Source organism: Molothrus aeneus, chromosome 10 (genome assembly GCF_037042795.1).
Source record: "Molothrus aeneus isolate 106 chromosome 10, BPBGC_Maene_1.0, whole genome shotgun sequence".
NCBI lineage: Eukaryota > Metazoa > Chordata > Aves > Passeriformes > Icteridae > Molothrus > Molothrus aeneus.
Genome location: NC_089655.1, coordinates 9,913,250 through 9,931,982, shown reverse-complemented (window position 1 = coordinate 9,931,982; position 18,733 = coordinate 9,913,250). Strand labels below are relative to the sequence as shown.

Here is an 18,733-nt window from a genome sequence, read left to right as displayed (position 1 = left end):
ATTGGACTTAAAAATTAATTTTCTCTAAGTTTTGTTAGAGGGAGCTCTGCTTCCTGTGCATTTTGAGCCATTCTGTAGCAATTGCTTTTTTTTTCCTTTAAGGACTTCGTGGATTTCCAGGGCAGAAGGGTTTACCGGGTATCCAAGGACAGCCTGGAAGACCAGGCTCCAAGGGTGACCCAGGATATCCAGGGCCACCTGGATTACCAGGTAATGCCAAAGTTTAAGAAATAGTGCCATGGAATAGCTCAAAAGATATATGGAATGGGAGAAGGCACTTGAGGCATCTCTGTGAAGAGGCTGGAGCAATCAGAGCTCATACAAAGGGGGACATTGAAAGTTATTTCTGAACCTATAGCAGCAATTGTCTGCTCACTGTCAGAGAGCAGGTCCCTTCAATTCTTCCTGCATCCCCAAACACGTGCAGGGACTGCTGTTAACACAGCTGTGTGCTGCAAAGCATGGGGAAACAATCAACGGTTTAATAGAATTACATATTCACAGGGGTTTCTTTCATTCTCAGGAGCTACAGGTCCTCAAGGATTGCCAGGAGAACCTGGAGAAAAAGGGAAACCTGGAATTTTGGGACCTCCAGGATTGCAAGGGTTACCTGGATCCCAAGGCAGAAAAGGTAAGAATGTAAGAATAAGAATATAATAATAAAAGAAAAGGTAAACAGAATATACAGTGCCATTCTAGTGGCAATGGGACAGTACCAAACATAAATACTCTTTCAGTAGTGAAAATGGAAAAGGCCTAACTGTGACTGTGATTTGGACTCTGCGATCTCTTAAACTGCTTAGACTTAGGCCAGTTCCCATTACCTTTGTAAGTAACAGAAATGCTACTTTGGAAAATTGGGCCACAATCTAAAATGAGTAAGGAGGAAGGTAGAAACAGAGTCTGGCTTCGCTGATGTAACCAAGAGCAGAACTTTAGGAAAGAAAAAGGAGTTTGCAGTAATTCAGTTGTTTCACTTCAGTTACACTGTGTTCTACATTTTCACCATGGAGTGCCACTGTTACTCTGTAAACCCAGCAGGCTGCTATGACAGCTTCGTTTTTCAAATTTGTTTTAGCAAATTGTGATAACTTGAGTTGCATTTTATTGTTGGTTTTCTTGTTGCTTGTCTGATTTTGAAGTATTTAGCATAGAAGTGTTTCCTCCAAATCCTAATTTACACTTCTTGCAATGATTGTTGTGTTTAGATTGAATGTCAGTTCATCTATACAATTGTTTTTGTTGGAGAACATTATTAACTTTTACTATATTTAGAATTGAAATTGTAAGTCATTAATACTCCCTAAAGAAAGTTATCAGCTCTATATCCTGTGTCTGTTATAGTGTGCCTCATAACCAGTTCCCAAACAGGAAGATTAGTGACCCATATACAGAAGCCACAGTAAAGTAACACTTGGGGCAATAGAAAATGGTTAGAGAGGACAATAGTTCCACTTTTTCAAATTCAGCTTAAGGACAAATTGAGAAGGTTTCTTACAAGTTACTGAAAATTCAAATGAAAAAGGGAACAATTTATGATTGCTTGCAGTAAATAAGCAGTGCTGATTTAAACTGTCATGACAGATTCCCTGCTGGTACTTAATGTGCAAGAGAACATTTCAGTGTTGCAAGCAGTATTTGCTGTAACAAAGGCAGAGATCTGCAGTGGCAGGGATGTCTGAAAGGGGTCAAAAAAGAAAAAAAGCGTCCTTTTGCTGCAAACTTCTTCATAATTGATAGGTTTTTTCTTTCTTGCCATAAGACACTTCTTTACTATATTGTGCAGAAGTTATCCCCAGTCCTGCACATTAACACACGTCCTGCAGAGGGAAAAGTTCAGTCCCAAATGACAATTTATTAGAGAGTGAGTTGCCTGCTAAGCTGAGGATTCTATGTATTGCCAGCATAGCTGAAAAGAAGGTTAATACCTTTGAAACTACACCCAGTAATGAAAACTGACTGGTATTTGAATTCCAATTCAACTGGATGTATAGATCTTGGTGCTGTTTTCAACAAGTGCTGGTGCAAGCATTTGAAATGAAATGGATAATTCATAGCTAAGTACATGGCCTCATTAGTCTCGTTGGTTCTCAGTTACATTAAAGGTCTTTGCCTGAAATTTTAGATTTTTAAGAAGTTCTAGATTAAAAAAAAAAGTTAAACATAATCTATTAAAGCATAACCCCATTTTCTTTATTACAGTTGTTTTACTAGTTAAGGGCTTAGCCTGGCAAGCCTTCCTTGTGTGAGTAATCCTTGATGGAGCAAGTAATACTCAGACCATCACCAGGAGGACTTGTGTGAGTAGGAGCTGAATTGGGCTGTACAACACAGAAACAGTGGTTCATGCTCAGGTCAGCCAATTCAGCTGTACCTAGAAATATGGGACCATAGCAATCCAAAAATCTAGAAGTACAAGTGCTGATATTATAATGGATTGTTGGCAAATGTGTCAGAAATTCCCTAGAAAGCAAGTAAAACCAAGCCATCAATCTTGCCAGAATGAGCCAAAGATCAAAAAAAGTTTTAAATGGTGACCTGGGGGCCAAAATTAGTTAGGAGCTCTTAGAAATTTCAAAATACCACTATTAAATTCTCCAAAAGCAACTCTTACATAAATTTTAAAATGGGAACATGTCCAAAGCACAGGAAGGCTACAGAAAGCAGGAATGAAAGTTAGAATGTCAAGAAAAGTTAAAAAACAGCTAATTAAGGTCATAGAAGATATTACAGGTCAGATTACTAGTATCCCATGTTATAAAGTGGATTCTACAGAGAGCATATTATCAATGTTTTGCAGGTTTTCAAAAAATTTTCAGGACTTAAAATTTTTCCAGACTGGTGTTTGCTACACACTGGATTTATTTTTTCACATTCATCCTTTGTTAAATTTTAACTAAAATAATTCTACAGTTTCTGAGAACAAAGCTATATGATTACAATTTTTGATGTGCCTGCTAGAGAACTCTAGGGCTTTTTTATTTTTCATTCTCAGATGACCCATCTCTGAACTAGGGACACTTAAATTTGGCAGGTGAAGCAGTTGATGAAGGGTATTTGTGTTGCTGTTCATACAGCAATTTGTCCTTGCCAAATTTGACCAGTTTATAAGCTTTAAAAAATATATCCATTCTTATGTGCTTAAGTAGAGCAATAAATTGCCCCAGGATGCCTGCTCTGGATACATGGCAAATGGTGAGCTGCAGGACATGCTGGGATGAGCACAGGCACCCAACAGAGAACCTACATCTTCTGTACCAGGAAGGAGCCAGAGGAAAGGAGAGACACACACAGATAATTCAGGCTTCTGGAAGAAACCCACTGCAAGTGGACTGGGAATCCTGCAGGGCAGGGAGAGGAATTGATGGGCAAGGAAGGGAGGCAGAGATGAGCAGCAGAAGTGGAACAGGGACAGGAACAGGCACTGACAGTATCATTCAGCTCCTTGATGATCAGTGTCCCTATCTGAAACAAGAGGCATCCCAATTCTGTTCCTGTCTCTGAAACCTCTTTGAAACCTGTCACAAATGACCCATCAGTTTTGCCAGACCTGTTGCTATCACCAGGAGACAGACTGCTGTCTGCACTGAGGAAATGTTTGTTCTCACATTTGATAGTTTATCTATACAACCAAGGAACTAAAAAGCACTGATGACATGAAGATATTTTTTACCCTTGACTGCAAACAACAAACACAACCTTAGATAAGTTCAACTTTCTTAAAAATTGATTAAAAAGTGCCATCTACTGTTTTATTTATTGTGTTTTAGCAATTTTCAAAAAAGCACAAGTTATAAAGCAAAAGTTAAGTCTGACTACCACAAACACTCAGCCAGTGCTAGTAGTGAACATCACTAGTGACAGAGCTGCTCTATATACTACCATGTATCACCAGAGGTTTCAGTTATAGATTTGTTGTCTTCAAAGATTTTGTGCTGTTCAGTTCAAAGAGCCTTTCTAATAGAGCGATGCAAAAAAGCATAGTTTTCTGTGTGAAATATGCAGGACCAGAGAAAAGAAGCCAGGTGGAAATTTAGCCTCTTTTTCTGCTAGGTAAATTGCACTTCTATTTTGAACAGAAGCTGTAAAGAAGTTCCAACTTTACAGCTATCTTAGGTAGTGTCTGCACCCCCATCAGTGGCCATGAAGTGATAGCACAGTGAACTTTGGAGTAGCAACCACATGTAGCAGAGGCAGTCCAGCCACAGACAGAAGGTTCTCTATAGATTAGCCCATAATCTGCTAGCTGCAGGATGGAAGTACCTAAAGGATTAAAAGCTGTGCTTTCTGATTGCTTTGATGTGAAACTGTATTATGACTGCAATTTTTAAACTTTTCACATTTGCCTTTCCAAAAAGCCTGCACTGCAATGTGCTTTCATCTGCAGTTGCCAGCAATCGAATTCAGCAAATACCCCATCTTGATCCAGTATGTGTTGTCAGATTAAAAAAAGGCTTGATTTTTAATTGTAATGGATTGTTGGTCAGTCATACCTGTGTAACACCTCTCAGGTCTTCCTGGACTTCCTGGGCTGGATGGCTTGGATGGACTAAAAGGTCAAAAGGGTTCTGCAGGAGCTCCAGGTAAAGATGAGAAATAACTGGAACAGAAAATCTACATGACTGAATGTGCAAGGAAAGGTGCATATTATTTTGATGTTTGCCTTGCCCAGAAGATATCATTAAGGCTCAGACCAAACTTTCAAACAGAATCTAAAGTATGCTAAATGGCACACCTGCAGTTATTTGTGGGAAAAACTTTCAAACTTCCATTACTCACATAGTTTTGTTGGAATGCTTCAAGGCTGTTTATGAAATTAAAAAGTTCAGTGCAGATGATTCAAAGGAGAGCCAAGTCTCTTTTTTTCAAATATGCAAAAGATAAAACTAACAAATTAAAAGGAGACTTGTGAAATCCCAGCTCCATTTAAAGTCCATGGGAATTGTGCCTCAAACTCAAGAGGAATGTGGATTTCACTCATGCTGATGTATTCACAACTTTCAAAAGGTGCTTTTGAAGCATTGTTAAAAAACATTGCTTATAATCTATCTAAAGATTGCATATATATGCTGATAGAAAATTAAATTTCGAACCATGCAATCAATTTACATTTCAAGTTACCATAATGACACCATATAAAATAACCCCTGAAGAAGAGCATTGAAGCAAAAAGATTACTTTCTTTGAAAGTGATGAATTAGGGCCAGATTCAACAAAACTCTATCCAGCTTCCAAGAGAGAACCAGAAAAACAGCACTAGGCAACCCTTGCAAGGAAGAACATCTGCAACTGGTATTTCTGTTCTGCACATCTGTATTTGTACTCGCTGTAAGCTTTATGTACATAATTGTTTTCTTATAAAGGTCAGAGTGAGACCGGGCCCCCAGGATACTCAGGAGAAATTGGACCAAAAGGAGACAGAGGTGAACCTGGATGGCCTGGTATTTCTATTCCAGGCCCCCCTGGAGAAAGGGGATTCCCAGGATTTCCAGGTAAGAAAAGGTTTTCTCCAAAGTGCTGCTCTGCAGTGTAGAAATTAAGCTCATAGTTAATTTCTTTTTCTAAAGGCCCTTACTCTGGTAAATATGAACATTACTCAGAAGATTCTTTCCCTAAAACCACTTCTGTTGTAACACACTGATGTTTCCGGTAGAGATACAGAGACTCCAGAATTTCTGGTTTATGTTATAGGAAAGAATGAAAATAGAAAATTATGGACTTGAATGTACTCAGGGAATTGCTAGGTAGGGTTGCCACTTGGGAAGAAATTCCTGAAGAAAAAGAGTGCAGAAGGTCTGGCAGTCCCAGAACTATAGTGAATCTATCAACTGTTCTGATGCAATTGGAAGATAGAACTGCTTCACAAGATTGCAGTGGTTATTTTAGAGCTTGATGAGATAGGAACTGCACAGAAATGGGAAAAATCAAGTGTTTAAGGAAGGGCCACTGAGAAAGTGAAGAGACTGGAGAGAGGGGGAGAGGGGGAATTGCTTTGTGTCCAGAACAGAAGGCCCAGGGGGAGGTTATTAATGTGTGTAAATACCTGATGGGATGGACCTAGAGACAGTTCCTTCATAGTGATATCCAGTGAGAGGACAAGAGGGAATGGGCACAAATTAACATACAGAACATCCTACTTAACTATAAGGGAAAGTTTTATTTTCCCTGTGAAGGGAATTGAACAAGTTGCTTGGAGAAGTTATGAAGTGTCTGTCATTGGAGATACTCAAACCCCAGCTGGACAGAACCTGAGGCAACCTGCTCTAACTGATCCTGCTTTGAGGGCAGGGCTGGTCTAGGAAGTCTCCAGAGGCCCACTCAAGCCTCAGCAATTCTGTGATTAGAAGTGACATCAGCTTTATGCTGCCAGACCTTGCCACAGTCACATAACACATGGAAGAAAAATAGCAGGAGGTGAAATCTGGTGAGGTGAATTATTCTAAAATGAAGACACAATCATTTTTCTTAGTTTGGTTACTAGTTTGTGGACTAGGAGAGTCAACAGAACTGTGCTGTTGAGGAAAAAAGAGCAGGTTTAATTCTGAGAAGTATTAACACTGTCTGACAGGGAATAAGCGAGGTCTTTGATAGTTGTGACCAGCTTTCACAAAAAGGAGAAAACTCGCCAGAAAGTAAATGGAAGGATGGAGTCAAAAGCAAGACTGAAGAAACTAGATTTGTTTTTTTGTAGAAAAGAGAAGGCAACAGAATGCAACCCACATGTTAACAAGCTGCAACTGTTCAAAAGTGTTGTGCAGAGAACTCTGCCTGTCACAAGTAAGGGCATAAATGTTTTATTGTGGAAAAATACAGATTAAAGACTGGGGGAAAGAATGCATTTAAGGCTAGTAAATTCATCTTGTTCACAGAGGTTTTTAGGAATCAGTGTAACTCCCTTTTGCTAGGAACAATCTGTGAATACTTTTCCTGCCCCAGGCAGAATCATTTCATAGCCCCCACTCACCTTACATTGTTATCATTTCTCCCATTGCTGGAGTTCAGGAAAATGTGGCTGTGTGGCTCTGTGGCAATGTGCCAACATGGGACCATGTATTTCTCAGGCTACACAGATTTTATGGGAAGAATTAAAAATTCAAAAAGATAATGAATATTTTCACTTTGACAAGATGGCCTCATTAGCCTGGGGACTGGTATGTTTGGTATACAAGTGTGACCATACATCACCTCCATGACTTCTCATGTCAGCATTCTTTTACTTACTAACTTCTGTCTGTAATCTAAAAAGAAAAACCTCAGATTTTTTTTTTTTTTAATGTGATCCCTTAGGTAGAAGAGGACCTGTTGGACCCACTGGACCTATGGGAAGATCTCCTGACAGTGCCTCCCCTGGTCCTCCGGGTGATCAAGGATTGCCTGGTTTAGATGGCATCAGAGGTAGTAAAACTAAAAATACCCATTTTTATCATGTAAAAACCCCCTGTGAATACTAGGAATAACAGGGTTACTCTGTGAAACAATGTATAGAAGTGCACAGGGAATAAAGAAACCCATCACTACCTCAGTGAACACACAGAGAAGTGAACACCAGGTGGATAACCAACCAAGGACAAAATGCAGATCTCCAGATTAAACAACACAGTAATAAAGCTTTAAAATATAAATGTAGAGAAACAGTGTTTCAATGAATGTACCAGTAACTTGCTGCTTGCATAGAAGTTATTTAACTTTGGGAACTATTCCTGTCATTGTCTTCCTTGGACAAAGGCTAACACTAGTATTTCCAGAAATATGCAAGGGCTGTCCTACATCCTAGACAAAATCCCTCCAAAAAAACAAAACCAAAACACTCTAGAGTAAAATAAAAAAAAAAACCCACCAGCAGAACGTGGCTATTTTTAAATGTTTGGACTTTGTGCATGCATTAAGAATAAAGTTCTTTTCCATAGGTGATCCTGGGAATCCTGGTCCTCCTGGAGAGACGATCTTTGTGCGAGGAGATCCAGGTGATAGTGGCGTTCAAGGGGCACCAGGTAATCCTGGGCCACGAGGACAGCAGGGAGCCAGAGGCCCTCCAGGGAGCCAAGGAAGAGAAGGCCCAAAGGGTATGGTCAGAGATGTTTTTAAGTTCTGTGTGCACTAATTCCCAGCCCCTGTGACTGAGCCTTGTGCCCAGGGGTGCCCACTGGAGATGGAGCTGGGCAGAAGGGGTGGAGGCTAGACATTCCACAGCTCTTCCTGCTTACCTACAGACACAATGGGGTTGGGGTAGAAGATGAGATTAGAGACAGATTCACATGCACTGCTTCACAACAGCTTGTTGGAAGACACTTCTGCCACTCTGAGAATAAGGCAGTAAAACATTTGAGTTTGCCAGAAAAGCAAACCGTGACCCCCTCTTCAGCGGTCTTGAGAAACTATGGAAAATGCAGATGAGTTTGAACTAACAGTCTCACATCTGCCCCACAGCAATAGCTTGGAACTTTCAACAGATTCTTTAGTTTGAAAACAGAAATCTACACTATGACTTCTTAGATAATCTGCTTCTTTCACACCCTGCAGAGAAATCCCATCTACACCAATCACTTCCAATCTCTACAAAAAGAAAAGTCATAAGTCAGATCCAGAACAGAGAAAGAAGAAGAAGAAATGTGTATTTTGTTCTTTGCCATAACAGAGTTGAGGATTCCCAAGCATCCAGACTGCATTTTATTTTTGTTTGTTTTATTTCCAGGTCCTATGGGGGTCCATGGCCCACAGGGTCCACCTGGTGCTTTAGGACAACCAGGAGACCAAGGTTTTCCAGGAAGACCTGGTCCCAGAGGTCCCACAGGTACTTATGAACCTGTTGCTTAGTATCATTCAACTGTAACTGTGATCCTTCAATTCATATATAATCATACTAATGTTAACTTGCATGCAAATAATTTAAACAATCTCAGAAAAAAAGACCCCTGCAGTTGCCAACTTAAATGATTTCTCATTTGATTAAAAATTTCTGAACTATTTGTTTCTAATGTCACCTCATGTAAGTGATTTCAGTTCTCATTCCATTCTTTACTCTAATTTACATGCCTGAAACTTGCTTCCACCTGCACCTCAATGGCCACAATCTGCTTTCCATTTTTCAAATCCTTCAGGTTTCATAGGTAAGTTCATGACTTTTGATTATTGTTCTCTTCATGGAAGCTCCCTCCTTTATATATAGAAACATTCAGCTCTTATTAGAAGGTATCCTTGGTGTGGTTTCTAGGAATAGTAGGTAATGCTAGCAGGACATAGCTCTAATATATATTTCACATAAACAGCACCAACATCATGAGAATGACATCCTAGCATGAGAGCTCTCAGCAGAGCAATTAGAATTGTGAATCATTTGTTTCTAGTTCTTAATTTGGTTTTTTTTGGTTTTGACACAAAATGCTTTCTAACCAAAATTGTAGCAAAAGCTTGAATCCTAACTATGGATTACTACAAACACTGAACTTTCCATCTGACTAAATGTTGATCCAAAATGCAAACAGGCAAAAGCTGCCAGTAACTTTCAATATATAAAATGTTGAAAGTTACTGGCAAATGTTTTTATTATTATTATTATTATAATTATTATAAATGTTTTTATAATTATGTATTATAACTACTTCAAATGGCTGTTATGTGCTAGCCTTTTTCGCCTGCCTATTGATGGTTTTGCAAAAACAAAATAGGCAAAATACTGCAAAATTTTCCATGTGCTAAGGTGTTTGCAGTGAAGCTGGGTAGGTAGACTTTAGGCTTTAACTCATATCAGTTTGGGGCACATTAAGACTGAAGCTGTATACCAAATATGTGAAATGTAGAATCATTGAATTGTTTAAGTTGGAAAAAACCTTCAACATATCAAATCCCACCATTAACCCCGCACTGCCAAGGCCACCCCTACACCATGTCCCCAAGTGCCACATCTACACATCTTTTCAATACCTCCAGGGTTGGTGACACCATCACTTCCCTGGGCAGACTGTTCCAGGGCTTGACAGCCCTTCCCATGAAGAAATATTTCCTAATATCCAATATAAGTCTCCCTTGATGAAACTTAAGGCCATTTCCTCCTATTACTTGGGAGAAAAGACTCTCTACAGGCTGCTTTCAAGTAACTGTAATAGAGCAGTAAGGTCTCTCCTGACCCTCCTCCAGACTAAACACCCCCAGTTCCCTCAGCTGCTCCTCACCAGATTTGTGCTTCAGACTCTTCCCAGTTCCACTGCCTCTCTCTGAACACACTCAATGTTTTTCTTGTAGTGAGAAGCCCAAACTTGAATACAGGATTCAAGGTGCAGCCTCACTAGTGCTGAGCACAGGGAACAGTCACTGCCCGGTCCTGCTGGCCACAGCCCAGGATGCCACTGACCTTCTGCCCACCTGGGCAAAGATCACAGACCAGCTAATATACACTTGCTAACACTGGTTTGCCATACTGTTAATGCTGTGCTAAAAGACTAAGAGTAAAATTAAAACAGTAGGACTCAGTTATTCAAGATTTTAAAATACTTAAAGAGCACTCTTGAAAACCCAAATCAGCTAACATTTATGTTGATTTTTTGCATGGGAACTATTATCCAGTCTTGCAATTCACTTTCCCACTACACATTCCAGGTGACCCTGGTGAACCAGGGAAAGTGGATGATTCATGCCCTACAATCCCAGGGCCTCCTGGGGAAGCAGGCCAAAGAGGAGAGGATGGCTCTGCAGGATTACCAGGGCCAATAGGCCACCCTGGACCCCAAGGTAAGCTCATGTTCTGAAAGGCTGGATGTTCTTCTCAGCCATTTAGGCAACAAGTTGAAAAGGGTCAGAGTGTCAGAGTTATTTCTCTGTGTTTTACCCTCTCTCTTCTCCTTAAACACTTACTAACAGTCTCCAGAAACACATAGTGGGCTGGTTAATGCTGAGGGTGATGGATAAATGTAGCTGAACCAGGCTGTTTGAACCTGCCTGAACTACATTCCCATTTTCTAGGCCAGGCAGGACAAAAGCATAAGACACTGTTGAGAAAAACTTCTTTAAGTAGTATCTTTCCTTTTTCCCCACTAAGTTTTAAAGCAATGCCTCAAACCAGCCCTGTGGTTTAGACCTATTTGGAGGATGTTTAAAATCTAGCAATAATGAATCCCAAAGCTCTGCTAACCAAAGTCCTAAGAGGACACTGCAGTCAGAGGAGTGGCTACAATAGAGGTCTTTATCTGTTAGAACATGAAAAAGTTACCACCAAAGCAAACTGACCAAAGAGATCTTAAAAGAAAGTGATGAAAGACTGAAATGTTCTTCTGACAGATGAAAAGAAAACAAGGATGATGCTGGTCCTGGTGATCCCAAAAGAGGCCACCTTCACAGAAACACAGCGTAGGCTGTATTGCAATGTCTTCAGTTTAATGGTGGAATCCCTTGTGTGGTTTTAGGCATTTCCTACTTGGGAAACCAAAGTTCGTTGTGTTGGCTGCTCTGGGTCCAGAGAAAAAGCCCCATGATTGTCTCCCAGGAGATTCCCTGCAGCAGTCATTCCCATCATGAAAGGAAACAATGCAGTTTTCAGTTAACTCTCTAGTTTTAGCTATCTTAGTTGATTAGCCAGCTAAAAGGGGTTTCTGGGGTTACACAGCTGTGTTTCCATTATATACATCATTAAGGGTTTTTGTAAAACCAGGTGATACAGTGATACACATATTTGCACTGGCTTTATGAAAGAAATAAAGAAACAGTAATGCTTTTTCCTTCATTAAGATGGGAGAATCCAATTTTTTCCTGGCTTGGAAGGCAAACTCTAAGTTTTACTGGCAAAAGCAATGGATTTTATTAAAATCCCTCAATGTGCTTAAGCTTTGGAAGAATAACTCTGCAACCAACATAGAAAAGCTGCTATTTTTTTTTTTTACTAGTTCAGATTTTCTTAGTAAAAAGTAATAAGGGGAAGTTTGAATGCTGTGAGACAACCTTGAATTACTCAGTCTGCAGGTTAAATAGCAAAGTCCGCAAGGAATGAAACACCATTACTGAGAAACAACTGTGGTAGGTGCTAGAGAAATACCCTCATCTGAAAAGGGGAAAACCACTTCTAAGTGCAACAATACCTGATAAGTGTTACTTTGTTCAATTCAGATTGTTTAAGGTAGCCAGTGAACAGGCCCATCATTATCTGCACACTACATGAGATGTATCTTTTACTGTCACGGCCACACCTTCCTCCCTAATGTATAAAGTGCATGGACATGGGAGAAATACAAAAAAGTGAGGCCATCAGGAGCCTAAAAATGTCCAGTTCTGCAGTCCCTCTCTGTTCTCTAAGTACTCCAATACATCCATTACTTCAAAAGGAGTTCACTATGCGTTCTAAGACTTTGCTGAATGCGGTTCTCAAAGCTGACAGCTTGGCTTGCCTCAGGAGGAGTTACAGCTCCTTCCATGGTGCAGATCCTCATGGCAGTTCTGCACGAGGCTTGCATGATAATGTTGGTTGGGGAGTGCTTTGATTTCTACTGTAAATCACACAAGATCTTTAGAGAGGATGGAAAACCTTATCAGGAGCTGGTGTTCCTAAGTCATACCTCTGAGCTACTGCTGTGGTCACAGGGTGAATAAGTGGTGAAGAGAATTCCCAGCAGAAGTAGTTCTGCACCTCCCTGTCCTGGTGTCCATTTTGCTGACTTCCCCTTTGTGTTCAGACAATGCAGAACCTTAAATGCAGCCCTATGAAGGAAAAGCACATACTTTGTGTTTATCTAGGCATAAAAGGTGAAGAAGGATCATATGGCTTGCCAGGTCAAGATGGGTTACCTGGGGCACCTGGACCACCAGGTGACCAAGGGAGCCAAGGAGAGCAAGGATATGCTGGGCCACAAGGTAAGAATGAGCATGACTTCGGGGGGTATGTGTGTGAGATGATGCATGGACTCTGTTTTCTCTCTGCTCCCCCAGTTCCCACATGGACACATCCACCTCTAGCCTGAGATTCCATGACACCTCTTGCCCCTTCTCAGTTCAAGCATTGACAGTGACACTTGTGAATGATTTCATAACAAGACCCATTGGAAGAAAATTTATCTCAGCATCCATTGCTAAGCAGAAGGGCAATTAAGCACCCATGCTCACACAGAATATATCAATAGCATGCACCTCTGAGCCAGGGCTAATGGGGCAACTGTCTGGCAGTAATTAAAGCTGTATTTTACCTGTGACTGCTCTCGAATAAATTAAGGGTTTAACACATATGTGAGCAAGGGGCATCAACTGGTATTGCAAGGATTCAAATTCAGTCCAAACCTTCTGTTCATCCTAGTGAGTAAGTCTGGGAAATCATCGCCCACTTCAGTTCATTTCCTAATCTATACAGCACAAGACAGAGGCACAATAGAAAAGCCAAGTGCCATGCATTCAGTGGCAATCTAGTTAATTTCTCTCCTAGAAGAAGGATTACAGAGGTCTGCTTGTATCTTTATTGCCTATGACAGCCTTGAAGTTGTATTATATTCAGTTGGGAACTTCTTATTGAACATTTACACACAGCAGGTGGGAACTTTGTATTTTATACAAGTAAATTTCTTTTACCTTTCTCCAAGGTCCACCTGGCCAGACTGGTGTCCCAGGACAACCAGGCCCCCAAATTAGATCTGCAAGTGGATTCTTGCTCGTCCTTCACAGTCAGTCAGACAGAGAACCACTCTGCCCACAAGGGATGCCCAAGTTATGGACTGGCTATAGTCTGCTGTACCTGGAGGGACAAGAAAAAGCCCATAATCAAGATCTTGGTATGTGTTGTACATAATTGCTTTCCAGCTAAGGGATAATATGGTGTTATCTACACAAGGAAAGACAAGTCACATGAAGCAAGCTATAAAACTGTCAGCTACTTATTTTCTACACTAATTTACACTGATTATAATGAATTTGGTTATCCTGCCCTATTGTCACCCATTTAAAACAGCTTTCTGCTTCTCTGCAATTGAATGCAAAAGTATTTCTAAATAATTTTGACTTGAAGTTGGAGAGATGAGGGGTTTATTTCACTTATCCCAGCTCATTTTAGGCTGTCTTTGAAGTCACTGGAGAGATTTTCCTAGGTCAGAAATCTTATTTGGCCACTCTGAAATAACTCCCTGGAGGATCTGCTCCTTTTTTACTGTAGACACAGCTTGAGAAAGAGCTGGTTAAGTTGGGTAAGTACAGTTAGGCAGTATAAGTAAGCTTTACAAGTAAATTATGCATCATGTGTACAGCAGAATCCTGTGCTTTTCAGAGTCAGAAGCTAATATTTTTTGGAAAAGCCAAAGCCAAATTCCTTCCAGAGACAGCTCCTTTTGGTGCCTTGGGTCACTTCTTCCCTATCTTATACAATTCTGACTAAAATTAGATGTATAAATTAGCTGCCTGACTTGCAGCCTGAGGAACTGATTGGTGGCAATTTGCACAGAAAAAGTTTCCTGAATTCTTGTTGACTTGTTATACAAGAGTCAGAGAAGTCTCTGAGGAGAAAAGATCAAGGACCTAATAAGCTGAACAAAAAAGAAGTGTTTAAAAGAGCAATAAAAAGAGCTATTTTTAGAATAGCAGTGATGTTTTAGAATGTTTTCACTATTGCGTGTTTGGCATTTCCCAGGAGAGCCAGTTGCTAACAGAATGCCTCATAACAGCAGTGAAAATAAGATTCAAAGAAAATCCTGTGTGATTTTGCAGGCATTTTTCCTACTCAGGCTGTTCCAGATCCTTCATTAGTACTGGAATGGAATATTATCAGTGATAAACAAAACTTCTGTACAGAAATATCACATCTTGAATGAAGGTGTTTAGGTTTGGAGGCATTACAGAAATAACACTTCACACACCAAGTTCAAGGCAGAACTTTGTGCAGTGATTATTGCTAACTGAACAGGCCATCATGAAACTGTTCTAAATTCAGTTCTGGAAGAAGTTCACCACAGAAGTATGCACTGGTCACTTCTTGGTTCCCACTGATGTCTGCCTGATGAGAATTTTGCAGGATTGGCTCTGCAAAATCCGTCAATCCTTTTATTTCACTTTGGGAGTCTGTGAAACCTTTCTGGAAGGCAGTACCATAGCTGCTGAGATTTCAGCTTAATGGACTGTTAGCAACGGCTTGTCATACTTCACAAAAATGTTTCTATTTATGAGCATTGTCACTTGGTTTCTCACTGCTCCTAATGAGTTTGTAAATAGCTGATCTCCTTTTAAACCAGCCACCACCTCTTGCCTAATTTATTTTTCAGTGTTGGCACAGCTAAGAAATTTGTTATCATAACTGTTTCTCATGGTGACAAACTACATCATGTTTAAATATCAGATTGACACAATTAAATATTACTGGTCAAAGGAAGATGCTTACTGGTATTAGATCTCTGTTTTTCACGTACACATTTTGGTAAAGGTCTTGGGATGTTTAACATCTGTGCATTACCTAAGTCCTGCTAAAATACCTAGTTCTGTAGCAACATTGGCCAGAATACCATTTTCAACTGACCTAGGAAGTGAAATAATTGGCATCCCTCGCTGTTATTTTCAGGTCTGGCAGGGTCCTGCCTGCCTGTGTTTAGTACCATGCCCTTTGCCTACTGCAACATCAACCAGGTGTGTTACTATGCCAGCCGCAATGACAAGTCCTACTGGCTGGCCAGCGCGGCCCCGCTGCCCACGGCGCCGCTGTCCGAGGAGGAGGTCCAGCCCTACATCAGCAGATGTGCTGTGTGTGAGGCCCCCGCACAGGCCGTGGCACTGCACAGCCAGGACCAGTCCATTCCCCCCTGCCCACCCAACTGGAGGAGCCTTTGGATAGGATACTCGTTTTTGATGGTAAGAAAGTGGGTGCATCATTATATAGATATGTTTCTTTCATCCAGCTTTTGTATTCTAAAGGTTCAAGGATTTTTATCTCTGAAAAGTAAATTATTCAGTGTCTAGCAAACATTAAAGAGGAAAATTCACAAGAAACAAGACAAAGGTCAGTTCCAAATTGCGGAACCTGGCTGTAGCTACATATACTGTACTCAGAGACTTAAGATATGCATTTCTTAAAATAACAAAGGTTTTGCCTCCTTGTTTATAATAAACAGTGGGATTTTCATGTACAAAGACACAATTTTCAGAAATAGCGCTCCAGTCTTTTTAATGCCATCCTCAAGTTACATTTGCAGCAGTTTGGATGACGGCATCATTCTGAACCAACACAGACTACTCCTTCCTTCAGTTTGATAAAATATCTGAAAGTTAAGTGAGCTGGATCTAGACTTTGAGATTAACTCATTACAGACCAAATTAAAATTTTTCTCCAGCAAGAAAATCTTACTCCAATAAAAGATTACAAAAACCAGCACAGTTAAAAGCAAGTAGGGAAAAAGACAGATGAACATCATTTACCTATTTTTCATGCACAGTTACCAAGTTGTCTCTTTGTTCTTTCCAGCACACTGGATCTGGTGACCAGGGTGGTGGACAGTCCCTTATGTCACCCGGAAGCTGCCTGGAAGACTTCAGATCAGCACCATTCATCGAGTGCCAGGGCCAGCGGGGAACGTGTCAGTTCTTTGCTAATGAATACAGTTTCTGGCTGACCACCGTGATGCCTGAGCTGCAGTTTGCATCAGCCCCCCTGTCAGGGACTCTTAAAGAAGGACAAGAGCAGAGGAAAAAAATCAGTAGATGCCAGGTATGCCTGAAGCATGGCTAAGAAGCAAAGCAAAAGCAGGCAGCTACAGAGAGAGGCTCAGGGGAGGATGAGTGATGTGCTAAAGGTTTAAACAGCAGCTGGTGTTTGAATCTGTGTCAAAGTGTCCAGCACTGTTCTTTGTTGGAATGGAAAAATGAGACACAGATGAGGGATGTGCTGAGCCTCATCCACCTATGTACACCCATCCACAGGCAGTAAAATCTCGTGTAAAATAATTAAGAAAAGACAAAACTCTGTCCCATTGGAGTCCACTGCTGTAAAGTACAGGGAACAAGGTGAGCTTGGAGGATTTAGTCAAGCTGGGAAGACTAAGGACACCATACCTGTTGTGCAAGAGAATAGATCTCCTGTCAGAAATGGCATTTACAGCAGCAAGAATATGTGCATTTACGTGGCATATTATAAATATTTATCCATACTGATAGAAATGTGTGAACATATAAATGTCAAAGCCCTGTAGCTGAATTTCCCAAGCTAAAGAAACTTTGCACTTGCTGTTTCTGAGGGAAAGGAAAAATGTAATTGTTGAAAAATAATCTAATAATAAAAACAATGAAGATCAAAGTCTTTTACCACTGCAGTACTGAACCAGACTGAAAGAACTGTTAATTGGGCTTTCATAAGCAACAAAAAGCTGTAAATCCATTTAACAGGAGATTATGTGAGAAAATAAAATTAGCTGTGATAACAAATCCAAAACCCCATATTTATATTTACAATTAATTTCTAAGAGCAATCACATTAAATTATTAAACTCTAATCCAAGTTTCCAAAGAAACAAAGCAATTTCTAATATTAATTGAAAAGAAAAAGTGACATGGTGATAAAATGGGTGAACTTATCTGAGTGATGAATATAAGAAGTGTTAGGACAATAAACTGCATTCATTCTTTGCTTCTTTGTTTGTAAATACACCAGGAAAAAAAAGAACCATCACCATTAAGATCCTTATGGAATGACAGCTCTGAAGATCCTTTTTATTTTTTAAAGCACTGATGGTAAAAATGTTCATATCCTAAAGCACTAATCACCTTTTGAAAAAATGAAAACACATTTGTACCTCCTTCATTCATCTGTAAAACCAGAACTATTAAATGGTTCTATATCGCGGGGAAACATGTGAAAACACAGATTGCAAGTAGAGAATCCATCATGTGCAGAAGGGCCACAAATGCCCCTTTTACCACTTAAATAAGCTACATTTTATTAGAATGGAATCATATGCTTTTTCCAGCCCTTTTCATTTCAATTTGTGTTCACTGAGGTGCCCCTCGCAAAAGAAGTTTCAAGGAAACTGAATCCTCATCCAAGGGTCCTAATTCAAAGCAAACTCCCTCTGAAGCCATCACGAGTACAACAGGCTGATCAGCCAATTGAAAAGCTGGATACACAAACTCAAAGAGCAGGAAAGACAGACATTCCAAACTCAGCCAGAGGAAAATAAAACAGTCAGAGGATAAGTCCAGTCAAGTGTAAATACATCTGACTGTGCAACTTCCTCCTGACACAACCAACCAAACCTCTCCATGTGCTTACATGGTGGTCAACTGACTCTGCCCTTTCACCTGGGTAAGGGCCAGAAGCCCTCCTGGGGCATGTGCCATTCCCACTGTGCCAGGGAACATTTCCCTCTGGTCCTGTGCCCGCTGGGACAGGGCACACCTTGGATCATTCCTGGGTGATCCCAATTGCACCTGGCAGATCTGACACTGGAGTAGTCAATCCCTGCCACTGACCTGTAGGAATTCCATCTCCTGACTCAGGCAGCATCCTACAAGCAGGGCAGAGCAGCTCTCCAGTCTGACATAAACCCCCAAGTCTGGGCTCTGTGAGGTGCTGAGCAGCTCAGGAGCTTCCTGCAGGAAGAAAGCAGTGGGTGGAGAGGAGCACCAGTGCTTAGGCCACCCCTTCTCCAAGGTGTGCAAGCTGTGCTTCCAAAAAGGCCTCAGCTAAAGCCCCACGGGGCAGGGAGCTGCAGCTGCTGCTCACAGGCACAGGAACAAACACCAGTGGCTCAGGTGATGGCCCCACTTCCTGAGTGGATTCAGCTGATTCCACAATGAG

The 18,733-nt window shown here is 40.8% G+C and overlaps 1 protein-coding gene across 1 annotated transcript in view; it reads left to right on the top strand.

Annotated features, from left to right (window-relative positions):
* Nucleotides 1-17,547, top strand: part of COL4A4 (collagen type IV alpha 4 chain) — a 61,830-nt gene extending 44,283 nt beyond the window's left edge. The window contains exons 35-47 of the mRNA XM_066556615.1: nucleotides 103-210; nucleotides 524-631; nucleotides 4,512-4,583; nucleotides 5,364-5,492; nucleotides 7,288-7,395; nucleotides 7,908-8,063; nucleotides 8,693-8,791; nucleotides 9,099-9,107; nucleotides 10,594-10,725; nucleotides 12,718-12,834; nucleotides 13,551-13,739; nucleotides 15,509-15,795; nucleotides 16,406-17,547. Coding sequence (XP_066412712.1) covers nucleotides 103-210; nucleotides 524-631; nucleotides 4,512-4,583; nucleotides 5,364-5,492; nucleotides 7,288-7,395; nucleotides 7,908-8,063; nucleotides 8,693-8,791; nucleotides 9,099-9,107; nucleotides 10,594-10,725; nucleotides 12,718-12,834; nucleotides 13,551-13,739; nucleotides 15,509-15,795; nucleotides 16,406-16,669 — 1,778 coding nt within the window. The 3' untranslated portion in view covers nucleotides 16,670-17,547. The remainder of the gene's footprint in view (nucleotides 1-102; nucleotides 211-523; nucleotides 632-4,511; nucleotides 4,584-5,363; nucleotides 5,493-7,287; nucleotides 7,396-7,907; nucleotides 8,064-8,692; nucleotides 8,792-9,098; nucleotides 9,108-10,593; nucleotides 10,726-12,717; nucleotides 12,835-13,550; nucleotides 13,740-15,508; nucleotides 15,796-16,405) is intronic.
* Nucleotides 17,548-18,733: the final 1,186 nt, after the last annotated feature.